Source organism: Bidens hawaiensis, unplaced genomic scaffold (assembly GCF_021521415.1).
Source record: "Bidens hawaiensis isolate Kalapana, Puna unplaced genomic scaffold, B.hawaiensis_p1.1 tig00007737_1, whole genome shotgun sequence".
Classification (NCBI taxonomy): Eukaryota; Viridiplantae; Streptophyta; class Magnoliopsida; order Asterales; family Asteraceae; genus Bidens; species Bidens hawaiensis.
Window position 1 is genome coordinate 781,550 of NW_027491536.1, and position 18,881 is coordinate 800,430.

General features: G+C 31.9%; 1 protein-coding gene, 1 long non-coding RNA gene and 1 pseudogene across 3 annotated transcripts; 2 read left to right on the forward strand and 1 right to left on the reverse strand.

Moving 5' to 3' along the window:
- The first annotated feature begins 5,890 nt into the window (after positions 1-5,890).
- LOC143635832 (septum-promoting GTP-binding protein 1-like) lies at positions 5,891-10,143 on the forward strand. Its single transcript, XM_077103568.1, has 6 exons — positions 5,891-6,314; positions 8,361-8,481; positions 8,566-8,662; positions 8,755-8,794; positions 9,395-9,478; positions 9,945-10,143. The coding sequence occupies exons 1-6, from the start codon at positions 5,928-5,930 to the stop codon at positions 10,110-10,112; spliced, it is 897 nt and encodes a 298-aa protein (XP_076959683.1). The 5' UTR covers positions 5,891-5,927; the 3' UTR covers positions 10,113-10,143.
- Positions 10,144-10,677: 534 nt separating this feature from the next.
- LOC143635875 (glucose-6-phosphate/phosphate translocator 2, chloroplastic-like) lies at positions 10,678-15,504 on the reverse strand (annotated as a pseudogene). Its single transcript, XR_013154140.1, has 6 exons — positions 14,984-15,504; positions 13,706-13,931; positions 13,394-13,616; positions 12,604-12,817; positions 10,738-10,931; positions 10,678-10,692 (listed from the first exon to the last, which is right to left on the reverse strand). The product of XR_013154140.1 is annotated as a glucose-6-phosphate/phosphate translocator 2, chloroplastic-like (transcript).
- On the forward strand, positions 11,818-12,818 carry LOC143635876 (uncharacterized). The gene is made up of 2 exons (XR_013154141.1): positions 11,818-12,454; positions 12,489-12,818. It is a non-coding gene; the product is annotated as an uncharacterized LOC143635876 (long non-coding RNA).
- Positions 15,505-18,881: the final 3,377 nt, after the last annotated feature.

The window sequence follows — 18,881 nt, forward strand, 5'->3', positions numbered from 1 at the left end:
ACTAGAATAATAATCTAGTTATATACACACTAGGGAGACCAAAACGGGCCCTAGTACTGATATCAAATTTTAAGTTTTTGATTCTTGTATTTATCGAATTTTGCATGAAATACCGATATTCTATCGATACCGAACCGAATATTTCTGTACCAGTACGAAATATTTTCAAATTTCAGGATCGGTGTCGGTACAGTCCCGAGCTCTTCCATAGTGCTCACTGTCTAAAATGCTTTACCAATAAAAATTATTGCATTTGGGCAAATATGTAGTAATTAAACACCATGGTACTTTCCTTTAGCTATTTAACTGTTTCATTAAAAGCTATATAGCAATAAAAGTAAGTTTATGTTATATAAAGAAAATAATATATTATTTACAAATAACATGAATTCTAATACTAGTTAACTAGTTAAGCGTGTGAACAAAGTAACTCATTTAAAATCGACTCTTGCTATATTAGAGTGGAAGGGACACTCATGGGTATTATCCATGCATTGGTCAATCATGTACTACCACCTCATTTCTACCATTAAGTACCCACAAACCATAAACTTATAGACATCACCTATCCACAAGTACCCTAGAACTTTATTAATCATTTTAACTCTTTAATGGTCAATAATGAATCAATGTAGTGTGGCAAACCTTTGCCATGAAATGAAGCCATTCACCTTACTCACATGGGATGGGGTGGTGTTACCATGTGGTTTGGAAGCCACACACCCTATCCATATGGGTGCCCTTTCCCCTCTTATATATGTGTAATGAATGTGTTTACATGCATAGAGACGTAGTTAAATTGATAATTATCATTTTCAATTTATATATATAATCAAATCATTGTAAAAATGGGATCACATGACGAGGATCAAACGTGCATTATTAAATCAGCATTGAATGACACACGTTATAAGCGTCTTAACTTCAAAGTTTAGGAGTGAGCAAAGACCAAATCATAACAAAAAAACCCAAAACCGTTAATTGAAGTTAACCATAAATATTTAAAATAATCGAAAGTTAAACCCATCGGTTAAGGTTAGCTCCGATTAACTGATCATTGAATTATGGTTATAGTTAATGTGTCTTCATTATTCGTGTTTTTATCTAAAATTTACAAATTTTAAAAGATTACTAATTTTAGTTATAATAAAAATATTATGTGGCAGTAGAGGTGGACAAATAAACCGGTTAACCGAACTGACCCGGAAATCGAATTGAAATCGGCCAAAACCGAGCAAAAATTGGTCAAAACCCGAACTGGAACTGATCAAAGCCAAGCTGAAACGGATCGTAACCAGGTCAAGAAACCGGCCAAAACCGAGCAAAAATTGGTCAACTCGAACCGACACCAATTATAAACCAATTTTGACTTTTGTTGACCAAACTAAACCGGTTTCAATCCAAACCGGTTTTAAGTTTTAAACTAGTTTGTGCACCTCTGTAGATCACATGATGTGGAAAGTAGAACCACGCTTCACCCTTTATAGATTATTGTAAAAATAGTAGGGAAATGACATGATGTATACGTGACAGTTTCTACACTTCATAAGAAGTAACATGATATTAACACTGAATGATTACAAAGTATAAGTCACACGTTATATTCTATCAACAAATTAAAGTTAAGTTGTAAACAAATTTATATATAAAATAAAATTGGAAATAATTGAAGAAGAAATATGCAAAAAATCACAGCTTTCGTGCACTCACTTTAGGAAATTATGCTTTTATGATAATTGAGAATAGTGTTCTTTTTCACCTTTTTATATTATTCCACACCTTAAAAAGACATTTCATCTTAAAAAGACACACATTTGCTTATTATTTAAACTTGTTAAATACGCTTTAATAAAAACAAAATAAATAAACATCATGGATAAAAACCAATCTTTCAATTCTAGCAAGTATAACCTTTGAGTTGACATGGTGGTAAAGTTTATGTCCTAACTTAGATTTTAATTGAAATAGTGGTTTTAAATAATCTCGACTATGTCATGTTGGAAAATAACAATCTCAACTTTAAACGTGGCTGGTGACGATCCCAACTAAAGGGGTATTTGTTTTTAACGGGCCGCGGCTAACGGATGTAAACTCTGTTAGTGATTTGCTGACATGAACCTTCTTCTCTAGCCGAATCAAGGCGGAAAGCTGCCGGAAACCTCCAACTCTCCTCCATTTTCCCTAATATCGCCGGAAAGCTTCCGTTAACAAAAATCAAAATGGAAAGCTGACGTATCCATGTCTTGTGTTGATATCTCATATATCCATTTAACAAAAAAAATTATGAAATAAAACACGTTTATGAAAAATTGTATATTATAAAATACTGCTATTAAATATGACTATGAGTACAAAAATGATGATAATAATAATATCTTCAAATCATTTAGCAAACGAGATAAAGAATTTTATTATTGATCCAGATCCACCAATTACTTGTTGACATGTGTCGAATTAAATATAATTTAACTATTGTTTCAATCTACATTGGCTTGTTTTGCAATTATCTCCCTACTTTTTTATAATGACAAAAAAGCCCTTCTTCTTTTTTCATTGACAATAAACTTCCCATAGCTTTGCAATATTCCAAGTGCTCTTTACTTTTCTCCAATTGAGATAAAGTTTAACTAAAGAGATGCTCAATGTGTCAATGATGAAGTCATGTTCACTTTAAATGATCAAATAAAGGAATGTGAATTACTTTATTAGCCAAAAGAAAATAGCAAATCAGCATAAGTCATAGATACGTCTTACGTATTCAATATCATAATTTAGTAGCAATTGATATATCCGTCTTAAGTTATATCTTATTAATGCAACGGAATAAACCTTTACATATCATACACGAATCATCTTTTATGAAATATATTTCATCCTTAATAAAACAACTTTTTACTAGGTATAAACATTGAGATGACACTCGATGAGCATAGTCTTAAGGTGAAAATTATAGTCGACAGAACCGTTGTCCGTTGATAACCCGAGACAATGAGTTTAGTTGGTTAAATGTTAGGGAAGGTTTTGCTATTCTAAGAAAGGCATGGGCAAAGAAAGAAAGTAAAAGGCCATTATTATAAAAGCTTTTGCATTTCATTAGGTACTTGAACTAATAAAGCTAAAAATCTAGTTGTCTCCTTCCTTTACCCACAAGATACAATCATGGTTTCTTGGTCCATTTATATGTCTTGGTAGATGGGTTTATTCTTTAAATAAATGAACTTAAACACCTCTTGTGTAAGTTAACGTTATAATCATGTGAAATGACATATTACCCTCTTTTCCCACGTGTCTTCATACCCTTAAGGCTGAGGGGTGTGGGGCGCTAACCGGGGCGCTAGAGCCCCTTCGCTCGTGCCCCGGGGCGCTAACACCACACCACCGGGGCGCGAGCCGGGCGCTAGCGCGGAAATCCAGGCAGGCGTGAGGCTGGTCGCAGGAGAAGAGAGAGAAAAGAGCCGTTAAAGAGCCGTTGGAGCCTGCAATAATTTAATTAATAATAATAAAATTAGGGTTTAGTTTAGTTGACTTACTCGTCCGACTTCATCAGCATTGATTAAAACAAACTCGTTACGGTTATGAGAGCCTGCAATAAGTCGTCCTTTGGTATCCATTGAATCATCAAAAAGAAGAAGATAGAGTGAGGTGTAAGAGGTGTAATTATAATTACTGTGTGTGTGTGGTGTTAGAAGAAGATGTAGAAGAGAAGAAGACAACGACAGACAGCTAGTGGGTGTTAAATTCTAGAGAGAGAGTGTGAATAATAATAATAAAAGTAGAGAGAGAGAGAGAGTTGAACGCGTATGTAAAAAAATAAAAAAAAAATTCGCTGAAGCCCCTGCTGGAGCCCCTCCACACCAGGGCCAGGGGCTCCAACGGGGGCTCCAACACCCCCCTTATCCAGTTTCTCTCTCTGCCACACGTCATAATATTATTGGCTGGAGCCCCCACTGGAGCCCCCATTAGAGCCCCCCACACCCCTTAGCCTAAAGATGGTGTGATTTGCCATGTAAAGGAAAGATTATTACTTGTTTGATAGGCCAACTTTTGTTTTTAAACGTTCAATCAAAGCGAAAATTTTATAAACAAAATAATACGAAACGTTACAAGCAAGATACTAGTAATGATCACCAAGAACGCCTCCACCAAAATATATATTTTAAAGCAAGATACTAGTTTGATAAGCCAACTTTAACCTATTTAATTTTAAATTTTTCTATCATTAAATATATATTTTGTTCACTACTCGACTAGAACTCTAACTCAGTTGAGCATAACTATAGTTACATAAATACCTTAATACTTGTTCAGTTGAACCCATTTAACGTGTCTCTATTTCGATCAATCGGCTACCAGCTAAACCAACAAACCCTACCGGATTACAATAACTTTTTCCTTTCAAAAACATATTGATTAAGTTAAAACTCTGTCTTTTATTTGTGTATTATTCGATGACTTGTCTTTGTGTTGGTATTTAAGATTCACACAAGAGATATATTTATTTTAGAATCAATAATATGTTGAAGACTATAAAAAATATATAATATATTTGAACACGGTACATAAAAAAAATCAAAGTAGTGTGTGAGAGAAAATGTGATCATCAGGTAATCATATTATATATCACATTTAAAGCATTAGAGTTCACATAATATCCGTTATTTTTTTTTGAAAAAAAGGGGGAGAGAGTTATAATGTAAGAAGTGGTTTATGGTGTTGTGAGTAAATGTCAGAAAAAATGCAATGATTTTTCTGTATATTTAAAAGACTATTGTTCACCCTTAATAATTTTATAATTTTTATTAAATGTATTGAAAAGTATTATTTAATTGAATACGAAAGAGAAAAAATAATGATTTTTAGTATAATTTTGAATTTGAAGATATAGAAAAAGATGAGAATGCTCTAAGTGTATGACTCCATTCGTGTAATTCTTAACATGTTTATAACTTTTATATCACGCGTTACCTTTTAGGTTATTCGTGCCAAGTAGTTTTTAACGAGTCTGATCAACAGCCCGATAAAATTACAATTCAATAATCCGTACCATGAAAACATTCTTCAGAAATTTAGATCACACGTCGTGGGCTCGTCGCGGGGTCCTAAACGAGCGCCACACCGCCCCTCGTTTTCATCTTCATTTTGTCCAGCTCGTTCTAGAAACAACGGTCGTTGTTGGCAAGGTGGGGTAAATGAGAGAAACCGACCAATGGCTATGGAGGTGAGGACGCGTGGTCATAGGATAGACATATAGTGGTATATCAGAAAATCATAAATAACTTTGCTACAAGTGAGATTATACTTATTACGATTAGGGTGTGTTTGGGATTGCTTTTTTAAGTGAAAAAAATGACTATTTGTTCAAACGACTTACTAACTTATGAAATTTTTAAAATTTTGTTTGGATTAACTTATGTGTTAGGAAAAACCAAATAACTAAAAATGACATTTTTTTTCAAAAGGGGTGTAATATGTTTTAAGGGTTAGAGGGATGTAATAGGTAAATCAAACTCATTAAGTTAATAAGTTAAAAATTCATAACTTTTCAAAACCCCTTTATTTTACCTTCTCCATAAGTTAAAATACATAAGGTCTTATGGTTAGCTAAACACCTTATACATCTTATTAACTTTTCAAAAAGTTTTGTAAATTATAAGTTGATGAAAATTGAAAATAATGAATCCTAAACACCCCTTTATTTGTTTAGGATAGACATCTCAGTGAAATGACGATAATACCCTCACTTTGTTCTCAACAAGAAGCCGGCTTAATGAATATTTAGTCATACAAAAACACACGAGTCCGAGTCAACCAAAACATCCACAAGTCTTACCCATATAAGTAAATAACTACAAAACAAACACAAACATAAACATAATCAGTTAATCACACACACATACATACACATAATAATAATATTTATTATTATTATGAGACACAACCACCAACACCACCAAGCAACTTTATACATCCATGGATCAAGACTACGTGAAGCCACCGGAAAGCTGACTAGGATCGGCCGGAGAATGGTCCGGCTAGACCATCTCCGATGGAGTGTTGTACTCCAAAAGATATCAGTTTTTAGACAACTTTTGAGGTTTATATGGGACAGGTTTGTTGCTTGTGCTATGTGTAAACCGGTCAAGTACCGGAGGTTGTCATGTTCTCCGGCGGATGACGTGGCATGTGGGGTTGACTTGGAAGATCATATGGTGGTTAATGGTGGGTATGAGACAGATTTGGATATGGATTTGGATTTGGTTAGTCTTAAGATTAGTTTGTTGGGTGATTGTCATATTGGCAAGACAAGTTTCATGGTGAGTTTGGTTGCTTTTGTTCTTTAAACTTTTGCTTTATTATTATTATTATTATTATTATTGTTTTGTGTTTTTGTTTGTTTTTAAAGATTTTGAATATGAACTAGAAAGGATTTTATTAATTTGGTTTGATGAATTTTAAATTTGAAGAAAAATAATCTTGAAATTGTGTCTATATATTATATTGTTTTTACAATTTTGAAGATTTAATAATAGAATCAAATTTTGGGATTATGGTTATTGTATGGGTTTTAGTCTTATTTGAGATACGAGGTGAAATAAGTTGTAAAATAATTAGGTGTTAAAAAAATCATGGGTATTGTATATTGTATGGGTTTTAGTCTTATTTGAGATACGAGGTGAAATAAGTTGTAAAATAATTAGGTGTTAAAAAAATCATGGGTATTGTATATTGGAAATTGTTATATTATGGGGTTGATGAAAATTATAGTTTTGAGGAAAAACTAGTCTTTAATGTGTGTGTGTGTGTGTGTGTGTTTGGATTTTCAAGATTAATATAAAATTTTCTTTTATTATCATTATTATTATTTTTTGTTTGTTTCAAGATTTTAAATATGAACAAGAAGGTATAATTTTCTTTTTTGGTTTTATAAGTTTTCAATTTTGAAGAAAAGTAATCTTGAAAATGTAAAAAGTTAAAAATGATTTTTAAGGATTATGGAGATTGTATATTTGAATTTATTTTATCATGGGGTTGATGAAATTTATATTTTTGAGGAACAAATAATCTTATAAATTGGATATGGTTCAATGGTAGAGCATTCACTTTATTAGTGAGAGTTAGGGGTTCAAACCTTATCATAATTAATTTATATGGAAGATATGAGGGATGACCCTGGCTTGCCAAGGCTCGAGTTCTGATCTCACCCGGTTTTACCGACTCCTCGCTGTCGTGCTATTTGACGGGCGTGGAGGTCAGGTTTTATCTGGTGAATCCCTCAATAGGTGGACCGCCAGGGGCTCCGTCCGTCCGGACTAGCGGCCGGCTCGGGCTATCTTTAACCAATGAAGGTCACGTACGAAGTAACTAACGTTACTTAGTTGGTTCTTAGAAAAAAGGAACAAAATATCTTTAAAATGTGTGTTTTTTGTATTTGTCAAGATTATTATTAAAAACAAGAAAATGTCATGGGGTTGATGGATTTTCCAATTTTGAGGTTAAACATTTATTATTATATATATTAAAAAGAAGATTGGTTTCTCCTCACAATTTTACTATTTATTTTACTATTTATTTTTAATATTTTATTAATTATTATACCATTAATTCACTAATCATAGTTTCAAAAATAAAAATAATAGGCTATACTTTCTTTATTATAATTTTTTTGCAACTAACTAAAATATTTAACCAACTATATTTGTAAACACTAAATGTGGATAAGTGTGACTTTACATATCTTATTTTTGGTTAAACGATTTTTTAAAATTTTGCTTTCATATTTCTTTATAGTTCGTCTTTACAATGACCGGAACTTTTTTCGTGATTTAAAAATATCTCATAGTCGCATGGTTTATATCCGCGTATCAACGTTTGATAACAAGCTCGCCTTAAAATATTTTTTTTGGATTTTTATGAATTTGTGTTGACCGCTAATACAAACCGAATTTGTGTTGGTACCGCTGATACGAACCGAATTTGTGTTGGTTCGCAACAATAACATGCCGGTCTTTTTGGTTCCACATATGAAAATTAATTTGTTGTATTTTGGCATTGACGGGTTTATTCCTTTTGTTTAGTTTCGATGTCGTAACTTGATATAGATTGACTTCGCATCGACTTGCAGCGAGTTCATAGTTTAACATTTTTACTTATGTTTTTTTGGTTAGATTAAACGGTCCCGTCGCGAAACGCGGGCCCTATATTCTAGTTAGTATTAAAAACCAAAAAAATTATCTTTTGTATATATTTATTTATAACATTCATTGTGTTGACAAAAGTTATGCTTTTGAGGTAAACATTGAAAACCAAAAAATTTAAACTTTTGTTTTTATGTGTTTATTTATTTTTTTTATATTTTCAAGATTAAATACGTTGGAGATGAACAAGAAAACAGTAGCTTGCGGATGGCAGGTTTAAATCTAATGGACAAAACTTTATCGTTTGGTGGAGCAAGAATTGCTTTTAGAATTTGGGACGTTGGAGGTAATAAATATGTCACTTTTCAAAAATCAAATACTAAAAAAAATTACATATATGTTTAAAAAAAAAAAAATTAAACAAATGCAGGTGATAAAACGTCGAACGAACAAGTCCCGATAGCTTGCAAGGACGCGGTGGCAATCTTGTTTATGTTCGATCTTACCAGCCGATGCACCCTCCACAAGTAAAAAAAATATTATCTTTTTCATTATTAAAATTTATAAAAGGATTTCTTATATAGTTATATTATGCTTCTTGAATTTATAAAATTTCCAGTGTGCTAGAATGGTATATGCAAGCAAGAAAATGGAATAAGGTATGAAATATAATTTTTATCATCATAATTTATTTATTTATTTTTTGTTGTTAGTTGATTCAAATAAACAAAAGTAAGTTTGGGTAGAGGTGTCTTTACAAGTTAGGTTGTCTGGTCAGGAGCATTGAGTTGTCACTGTTTTTACCTTTATTAAATCTTTTGTTATGAAGTTTTATGATAATATATGTAGAAAATTAGAATAAACTTTTTTGTACTCTTTAGTGTAATGTAATTATGCACATTTTTATGTATGATACTAATTATGCATTATCATAAATATTTTGGAGTTAAAAGGATGTCACTTATTGTTTATAACATAACTTTTTGTCGGTTATTCGCTTTTTTTTTAACGTATATCTACTTTAAAAGGAGGCCATGTTAGTATGTCTAAAGCCGTTTCTTATGAGTTACGATATATGAACATAAAGTCGATGAGCGAATTTCGGTTGATGGGTTGAGAATTTAAATTTAAATAACTAAATAAAATTTTAATTGATATGTTATATAATATATCCATATGGAAAGAACAATCATTTTCATTTAAAAAGTATGAATAATGACCAGAAAATTTATTTGAAAATATTTAATTGTTGCATGCAGACTGCAATTCCTATATTGATAGGGACCAAGTTTGATGATTTTGTAAGCCTACCACCAGATCTACAATGGACCATTGTGACTCAGGTAATAAGATAATAAATAATTGCATACACGTACTATCTCATTTGTTTTGTTTATCATTTTGTAATATATAAAGTAAAAACATTTATTTTATTTTAAGTCTTGAGGATATGTTATTGTTCTGAAAACATAAAGCTTTTAGATATGAATTAAAAATAAATATGCTGTCAGATAATATTGACAATAAGTTGGTATAGAATATAGATGGATATCTACTATCTAGATGGGCAGTGGGTGCATTCTGACAAAAAAAAAATTGAATAATTGTAATAATAATAATATAAATATTAGCAACATTTTTTTTATTATAATGTTTTCATTTTTATTTAAAAAAACTTTTATATATGAACTTGGACTAAGACATTAGTTTGATTTATATTGTTATCAACTTCTAACTTCTTCAATTATTATAAAAAAATATTTCATATGAACATATATGAATGATATATATGTTGTGATGATGTGGTAGGCACGGACATACGCGAAGGTTATGAAAGCGACACTATTTTTCTCGAGCGCAACACATAATATTAACGTGAACAAGATCTTCAAGTTCATTATGGCTCGGCTGTTCAACTTACCGTGGTCTCTTCAACCTAACCTAAACTTAGGGGAACCCATCATCGACCTTTATTAGAAACATTAGCACCTTTTCACATGTAAATAAACCGAACCGAATGGGCCTAGAATGGCCGACCATGATTCAACTCACCCTCTACCTAGCCTGGCTTGGTTTGAACCAATCTTGCGTAAATTGATCTGACCTGAATCTTACTCGAATACCAGCTACATAGTAAAGGCTAACTTTTGTTAACAGGTTTTCTTTTGTTCTTATAGTTCAATAGTTTACAATGTTATGGAAATACCATTTCTCGTTATTGTTTATTTTTGTTGAAAACACGATGGGATAATAGTTTGATATCAAATAAAAATTCAACAAAACACGATGGGATAATAGTTTGATATCAAATAAAAATTCAAGAATAGTATATGACGCTCCGCTGAATATAAACATTTTGAATGTGTATACTATTCTAATGGTTATGGGTTAATAATTCTTATCTATCGTTTAACACGATGGGATGATAGTGTATATGAACAACGCTCTTTTATGCATACAAATATTCTAATGCCTATGGATTAAATGGCACAACAAAATTTTAATAAAACAATGTAAGAAGGCTAAGCAGAATTTGGGATTATTGAAAAATAAAAAACTAATACCGAAATTGCCCTTGTTTATTGAAAATAAAAATCATAACTTACTTCACAACCTTGGGGCTTAAAAAGTCTAATCCTTTTTTTTTGACATCTAAGTAATTCAAACTCATCCATCTTTATTATCTACAAGCTGCTGTTTCACCTTGTTACACGATCATGAAAAGCGAATACATCAATAACAACGCTGCAACGTCTCGAATCTTGAATCTTTGTTCTTCGTTCTTCACTGCTTCGCCTTTTTTAAGTTAAACAAAAAACAATTTAAGAAAACAATGAGTAAAGGGTACATGAAAATAAAAATATTACTGAATAAATGACTTGTTAGTTTGATTTTTCGGGTCACCGTAAATAAAGAATATTACTAAAAAATGGCTTTTCCTGTTAGTTTGACTTTTTGGGTCAACATGTAAATAAGGATATTACTGAAAAAAATGACTTTTCTTGTTAGTTTGATGATTCGGGCCAACATGTAAATAAGGATATTACTTAAAAATATGACTTTTCTTGTTAGTTTGACTTTTCGGGTCAACATGTAAATAAGGATATTACTGAAAAAAATGACTTTTCTTGTTAGTTTGACTTTTCGGGTCAATATGAAATAAAGATAATACTGAAAAAAATGACTTTTCTTGTTAGTTTGACTTTTCGGGTCAACATGTAAATAAGGATATTACTGAAAAAAAGGACTTTTCTTGTTAGTTTGACTTTTCGGGTCAATATGAAATAAAGATAATACTGAAAAAAATGACTTTTCTTGTTAGTTTGACTTTTCAGGTCAACACGTAAATAAGGATATTACTGAAAAAAAGGACTTTTCTTGTTAGTTTGACTTTTCGGGTCAATATGAAATAAAGATAATACTGAAAAAAATGACTTTTCTTGTTAGTTTGACTTTTCAGGTCAACACGTAAATAAGGATATTACTGAAAAAAATGGCTTTTCTTGTTAGTACCAACTTTAATTTTTCGGGTCAAAGACACAACTTCAGTTAAAAAAAAATGGTCAACAACGAACCGAAATAGATTTTTCATAAGGAGATGCATACATATACCAAGACAAATATATCCCAGACTCTGACCTTATCATATTGTAGTGGTGCAGGATTTTTATCAAGATTTCTCATTCTTATATTTTATTTAATCACTTCGTATTAAAGTTGTTGAATATAAACACCAAAAGCGTCTCAAAAATCGTATCTTTTCTCCATTGTATCGGGCATTTCAAGGCGCATAGAAGAAAAATCATCGATCTTTAAATAAACGGATTTCAAACGCCAGAAGAATTTGTTTTCAGGTATGTAATGCTCATCTAGCTTAAAACATTAATTCCATTATTTGTTAGTAAAATTAGGTTCTTAACATTATTCCAACTACAAAACAATTTGGATAACTAAAACCTAAAGCATTAAACTGCTTTATTGTTTTATCAAGATTGTCTTTTTAAACTTATTTCAACTTTATAATTTAAATTAAGGTCTCACTAAATCCCCAATTTCCCATGTCAGGTAACGGGTCAAAACGGCTTAACACTTTTTTGTTTATAAAACTCTAATATAAGTACCAAAAAAATAATTTCAACAGTATTCTATATATTTGTTTTCTATTAAAACAATTTAATACATTTTTCAAACAATTTTCAATATGTTAAAAAGTTGCACACTTGGACAAATTTTTTGTTAAGTTTTCTATAAATATTTAACCTTTTTGACCCGTTAAGAGATTAAACATACTCGAATTAACCAGTTTTCAAAGTAAATAAGTCAAAATTTTTATATGAATATAATCCACACGAGCCTTAATAAAATCCAACTAGTTTTTTAAGTCCGCTTTTAAAAAATTTAGAATCTGGCAAAAAAAATAAAAATAAAATATAATTGTTCGTAATAGTAAAAAAGAGAAAAATTGTACCTGAGAATACAAGAAAGTTCCCAAAATAGCGATTGCAGCGCCAAGAGCGTTGATGGGTTGAACCGGTGTATGGAAGATGATAATAGATGCAACAATAACCGATATCCGTTTCATTGTGTTTCCAATACTAAATGTCAATGGAGATATTTCATCGAGTGACATGTATGAAACTTGATTGTATAAGTGATAAAAGATACTTTGCGCCGCCACCCACCTATTATTTATACACAAACATTAGCCAAATAATATTAGTTTTCTATTTACGAAACTTTTATATAAAATTATCAATTTTCCATCTTTTTACTTAATTTGAGCAACTTTTACTCACATTTCACAAATTCTATCTTCTTTTTATTACAAGAATGTCGTTTTTGGTTGTTTTATGCATTAGTTATATAGGTAATTACAATTAGGCCCGTAAACAAATCGAACGTTTAGTGAATCGTTCGTGAACTATGTGTCTGAAAGTTTGTTTATTTAATAAACGAACATGAACATTTTTTTTTGTTCATTTAGTAAAAATGAACGAACATGATTAGATGTCTTGCTCACTTATTTATGTTCGTTAAAACAAGTCATTTATACCGTTAACGACGAACATAGACAAACACGAACAAGTTTATTTTCTTAATGAACGAACACGAACAAGAAAACTCCGTTCATTTAACTGTTTGTGTTCGATCGTTTGTTCAGTTCGTTTACAAGCCTAATTAGAGTTTATCAAAGTCAAAACGATATCACAACTATGAAACAATGTAACAAAAATAAAAGGTTGGTATCGTTTAGTTACCAAACGAATTGAGGTCCAATTTCAGAGACCGCGTTTTGCCATCCAGCAGCCCACACTTTTGGGCCTTCAACCGCAATCGCAAAAGGCGTAAGGATCAAAAGCGAGAGCAACGATAAACACGCATAATAATTCATTCCACTAACCGACTTTCCCTTCATGCCTCGTTTAGAAAATATGTTTCTAAACACAAACGCCAAGTTGGATATCATAGCCCCCATAAAACCTAAAAACATCACCAACCAACAATAAAAAATTAAATATATATACACATTTATATAAAAATAATAATAATAATTTAAGTTATGTGATTACCGATCATGTTGAAATTGAGTTCGGTAAGGGCGGCAAGACCGCAACCGCCAATGATCGGTAGTAGAGACAAGTAGACCGACGTCGGGAATGTTTCTCCTAAAATAAACCTTGAAACCAAAACACTAAAAGCAGGTTCACCGCTTTTAATTATGTGTGTGAAAGAAACGGCAACCTTCGACATGCTTACGGTTGCTGCTACATGACCAATTGTATGCGCCAATGCAACCTGGTAAATATTAAAATAATTAAAAAAACACATTACACATTTAAGAAAGTCATTTAAATAAAGCATGGATCACATGGGATAAGAGTTTGAATCATAAAGCCTAAAACTGGCACAACTAAAAAAATGACAAATTGATATAAGGTAAACTAAACAATGCACAAATTGATTAGTGAACAATTAAGCAAAAACCGGATTGATTAGTGAACAATTAAGCAACACGCAAATTGATTAGCGAGTAGTTAAGCAAAGTCAAAGTTGATTTGGTTATAATTAAGCAAAACCCAAGTTGATTAGTGAATAATTAAGCAAAATCCAAGTTGATTAGTTAATAATTAAGCAAAACCCAAATTGAATAATAAATAATTAAGCAAACCCCAAAAAAGACCATAAACTGCTTAGTGAATAATTAAGCAAAACCCAAATTGATTAGTAAATAATTAAGAAAAATCCAGATTGCTTTGTGAATTTTAAGCAAAACCCACATTGATAAGTAAACTTTAAGCAAAACCCAAATTGAATAATATATAATTAAGCAAAACCAACTTGAATAATAAATAATTAAGCAAAACCCAGATCATAAACCCTGAAAAGACCATAATTGCTTAATTAGTGAACAATTAAGCATAACCCTTGTTGATTAGTGAATAATTAAGCAAAACCCAGATCATAAACCCTAAATTTCAAAACTTGCTTACAAGAAAATTAAGCAAAAACCATATTAATATGTGAACAATTAAGCAAAACCCATATTGAATTTTGAATAATTAAGCAAAACCCAGATCATATATGAACAACTAAGCAAAACCGAGATCATATATGCACAATTAAGCAAAACCCAAATCAATTTACACACAATTAACCAAAACCCAGATCAAAAACCCTAAAAAAAAACAAAACTTGCTTACATGAAAATTAAGCAAAACCCAGATCATATATGAACAATTAAGCAAAACCCAGATCATACATAAACATTTAAGCAAAACCCAGATCAATTTACACACAATTAACCAAAACCCAGATCAAAAACCCTAAAAAAATCAAAACTTGCTTACAGGAAACAAAGCTTTCCAGAATTCAACATCTGTATGAGGCGCCTCAGCCACTTTAGTAGCCCAAGACACCAACATAATAGCTGAACCAGCAGCAAGAGACAATGTAGACGTCAACCACGGGTACGGAAACGCATTCAACACCTTCTTATTATAAATATTAAATATCACATTCAAGAACCACCACACAGCAAAATACCCACCAATTTTCACCCTTTTAGCCGCTTCAATCTTCTCAATAACAACACCATCAGATCGGTCAGCTTCATATGCTTTACACTCAACAGATCGTAAAGGTTGTATAGATTGTAAAGTTGAAGCTTTTGGGTCCAAGAAACATGTAAAGGTTTTGAATTTGGGGGTATTTTGAGATTAGGGTTTGAAATTGGCGGTAAAATCAAGAATCTTGATGTGGGTTTTGGGTATTTGGTGGGTGTGATGGTGGTGGTTTGGGTTAAAGAGAAGATCATGGTGGTGTGATTGAAGGTTTTGTTAATGATAATAATAATAATGTGAAATCTTGGTTTTTGATTATGATGTTAATTTAAAGGTGATTTGTATCCAGTGTTGTTTGAGAGGTTTTTGTTTGAAACAAATTATGTTTGATCAAGAATTTATATAATTTGAGGGTGGAAATGTGGAATAATTTAATATTTAATTGAAAGGTTTTGAAAACTAAGAAATCCAAGAAAAGGTATGATATCTAGTTTTATAATAAAATAATATTCATGGGTTTGGGTAGAGGTGCACAAATTAGTTTTAAATTTTAAATTGGTTTGGTTTGGTTTGGTTTGATCAATAAAAGTTAAAATTGGTTTATGATTGATTTAGGTTTGGGTTGAAACCAATTTCTTGGAACTGGTTTTATGATCAGTTTTGATTCGAGTTAAGATTAGTTTTTGGCCGGTTTTGATTCGGTTAATCGGTTTGAAACCGGTTTCGGTATAGAGAATTACAAATCGGATCGAACTTACGGTTTCAATCGATTCCAAACCAATTTCGACATAATCAGTTTCAAACCGGTTCGGTTAACTGGTTTTTCCCCACCTCTAGTTTTGGGAATTGGTGGTTCAAGATGGATTTCCAATCGGCATCTAAAGGGGACAGGATGGTGTTCTCGCATATCATTCACCATCCTTCCCACTCCTAGTACCTGTCGGGACTAGTTTGTTCATTCTTCTTTCATGGATTCGAGGTGGCTATCTCGATCGGGAATGGGATAGTGTTCCCGGCGGTCCTTGATTTTTCCACCACCCTGATGCCATTCTTTTCACCCTAACAAGTATTGTTAAATTGTGCTCTCGTTAGACCGGTGAGACTGACCGAAAAGAAAACCGGTGACATATCGTTTGAATCAACTAGCTAAACTTGTGAGCCGTACATGGTAGATTAACCAAAAATTATAAGTTTTTTTAATCTTCAAAAATATTGTTTATTGATTTATTAAGTATTTTAGACGCATTTTTTTATATTTTATATTCAAAGTTAGTTAATATGTATATTTTGTGTAATGGGTATACGTGATCTATATACCTATCGGCTATCATGTAATCCGATTTTGAAACCGGAACAATCATTCCAACTAGTGGATTTTGCTAAAAGTCTCTGTATCAATAATGGTCCGGTTATAAGAATAATAATATTCTTCATGGACTTGAAAACCATCAACTATTAATATTTCTTAATCATAGAACATAGTGAACATCAACTAATTTGATGAATGTTGTTCAATATAAACTATTGTTGATGTAGATTTTATTATTATTATTGACTATAATTGTTGTTTGTCTGCTAACAAATCTAGTTAAAGCTTATATAAACCTGTTAATTGTAGTAAATAATCTATGTTTGTTATGTAAAAGAAGTTTAAGTAAAAGTTACTAATGATGAGATAGGAACAACTTTAATTCTTTAGCAAGTGGTTTTGAAAGTACAAATATTATCAAAGGATCTAATATGTGACTCTTGGGGGGTTAGGTTGGGTGAGACATCTAATAGCATATTCCAAAGGATGTCCTTATCCTTTCACTATTTGTGATGGAACCCTTCACATTACTCAAGGGTTCAACAACCTTTATACTACTTGTAAGTTGTAACAAAAAAAATGTCACTAATGTAGGATTCAAAATGGTTATGTGAATACAATTAGTGTAAATTTATCTTTGATCACATTCGGTTCCCTTAGAGAGTTTAATAATCGACCTGCAAAAGAGTATGCGGTTTGTTATATGAACTTTCAAAGTTTCAAACTCGATGACTATTAGAAACAACTTAATTACAAGTTATAAAATCTAGGAGCGTACATGGGTTGGTTTGAGCTGAAACTATACCAAAACCGAAACTTCGGTTTTTTAGTTTTCATTTGGATTCGATTTTTTTGATTTTGCCATTGGGGTTTGAAATTTTTGTTCTGAAAAGTAAACAATTCATCCTAAATAATGATTTGGGCTTAAATTCTTTTGTTAATTAATAATTAGTTGCTCACTATATATTTTGGCTAAATATTTGGGTTACACCATTTATTAAGTTCTTGTAGATTACGTCAAATTTTAAAATAAAAGCTAAAAATCTATAAATTTCGTTTTTTTTAAATGCAAAACTAAAACCGAACTAACAGTTTGGTTTTTAAAACCTTAACTCAAACTGTCAGCTATTGTTTCGATCCGATTATTTTGGTTATTGATCGGCCTTTTACGTTCATGCATATCCCTATAGTAAGTGTATCATTGTATTTAAATATATCAGTTGGTAGCAAACATACGATGGATCGATAAATTAAACGGTCATGACTCGTAAATAAAAGGCTTAATTGAAATACTATGCTGCAACGTAACGTTTTATTTCACTTGTTTGTGAATAAGCAAGATATTCTTAAAAACATATATTCGTTTATAAATAACAATTTTATAAAGTTTAGGGTTCACAATTTCTAACAAGACAAGAAAGACACAAAATTAATTCGGATTAAGCAATTCAACTCACCACACCTCAACCCAAAAACCTCACTAGTACCGCTTTATACGTGGTAGTAGAGGTGCGTAAAAAATCCGGATTTTGGGTGTCTCCCTAGAAGCTTATCCTGAATCAGAAATGACACGGATGCATCGGAACCGGTTCCACCAATACCCGGTCAAAACGCGGAAAAAAACCCGGCAAACCCAGTCAAATTTCCGACCATACGTGGAACCGGTTTCTACCCAACACAGTTCTTGATTTTTGTTGACTATACCCGGATTCGGTTCCTGAGAATACCCGTTTGTGCACCTCTACCCTATACTCCTATTCCAATAGTTGATGTTTTAATTTGTAATGAAATGGGCCAATTTTGTTGATAGGCTTTGCTGGATTGGGCTAAAATAAGTGCAATTATAATTTACAAAAATATCAAAACGCCTTTCAAAAAAATAAATATATCTGTGTTTAGCAAATTCCCTAACAGTATCAATAAAATAAAAACTTAGGAACTAAACTTAATATTACTAGATTAAATTATTGCATTTCCTTAAATTAATAGAACGGATGCATTCTTTTAATTGTAATTTGTAAGGAACACGTATTTTTGGAACGTAGCCCATGGGCCATGACCCATTTGCAAGTGTGCAACCGTGCATTATCACTTTTGATATGTAAGCCCAGGCCCGTATTTTATTTTTGAGGGCCTTTGGGCCTCTTTTGAAACATGTGTATCACTAGAAGTTACAAAATACCAGTTCCGGACCCAACCCGGGTACCTAACCTGGAACAGGTTTTTATCCGTACTTGACCCGTGGATACGGCATGGTATTGGGTTTCTCCCAGACTTTTACCCGGAACTGGACCCGTCTCAGACCCACAGGAATCAATTCCACCTTTAGCCGGTTAAAACCCTACCTGAAATTAAAAAAAAAACGGAAAACCTGGT

Excerpts from the sequence above, each read along its gene's own strand:
- LOC143635832 (XM_077103568.1), top strand. The coding sequence starts at position 5,928 with ATGAGACACAACCACCAACACCACCAAGCAACTTTATACATCCATGGA. Across the intron at positions 8,663-8,754 it reads AGCCGATGCACCCTCCACAA|TGTGCTAGAATGGTATATGC; the intron begins GTAAAAAAAATA and ends TAAAATTTCCAG. Across the intron at positions 8,795-9,394 it reads AAGCAAGAAAATGGAATAAG|ACTGCAATTCCTATATTGAT; the intron begins GTATGAAATATA and ends TGTTGCATGCAG.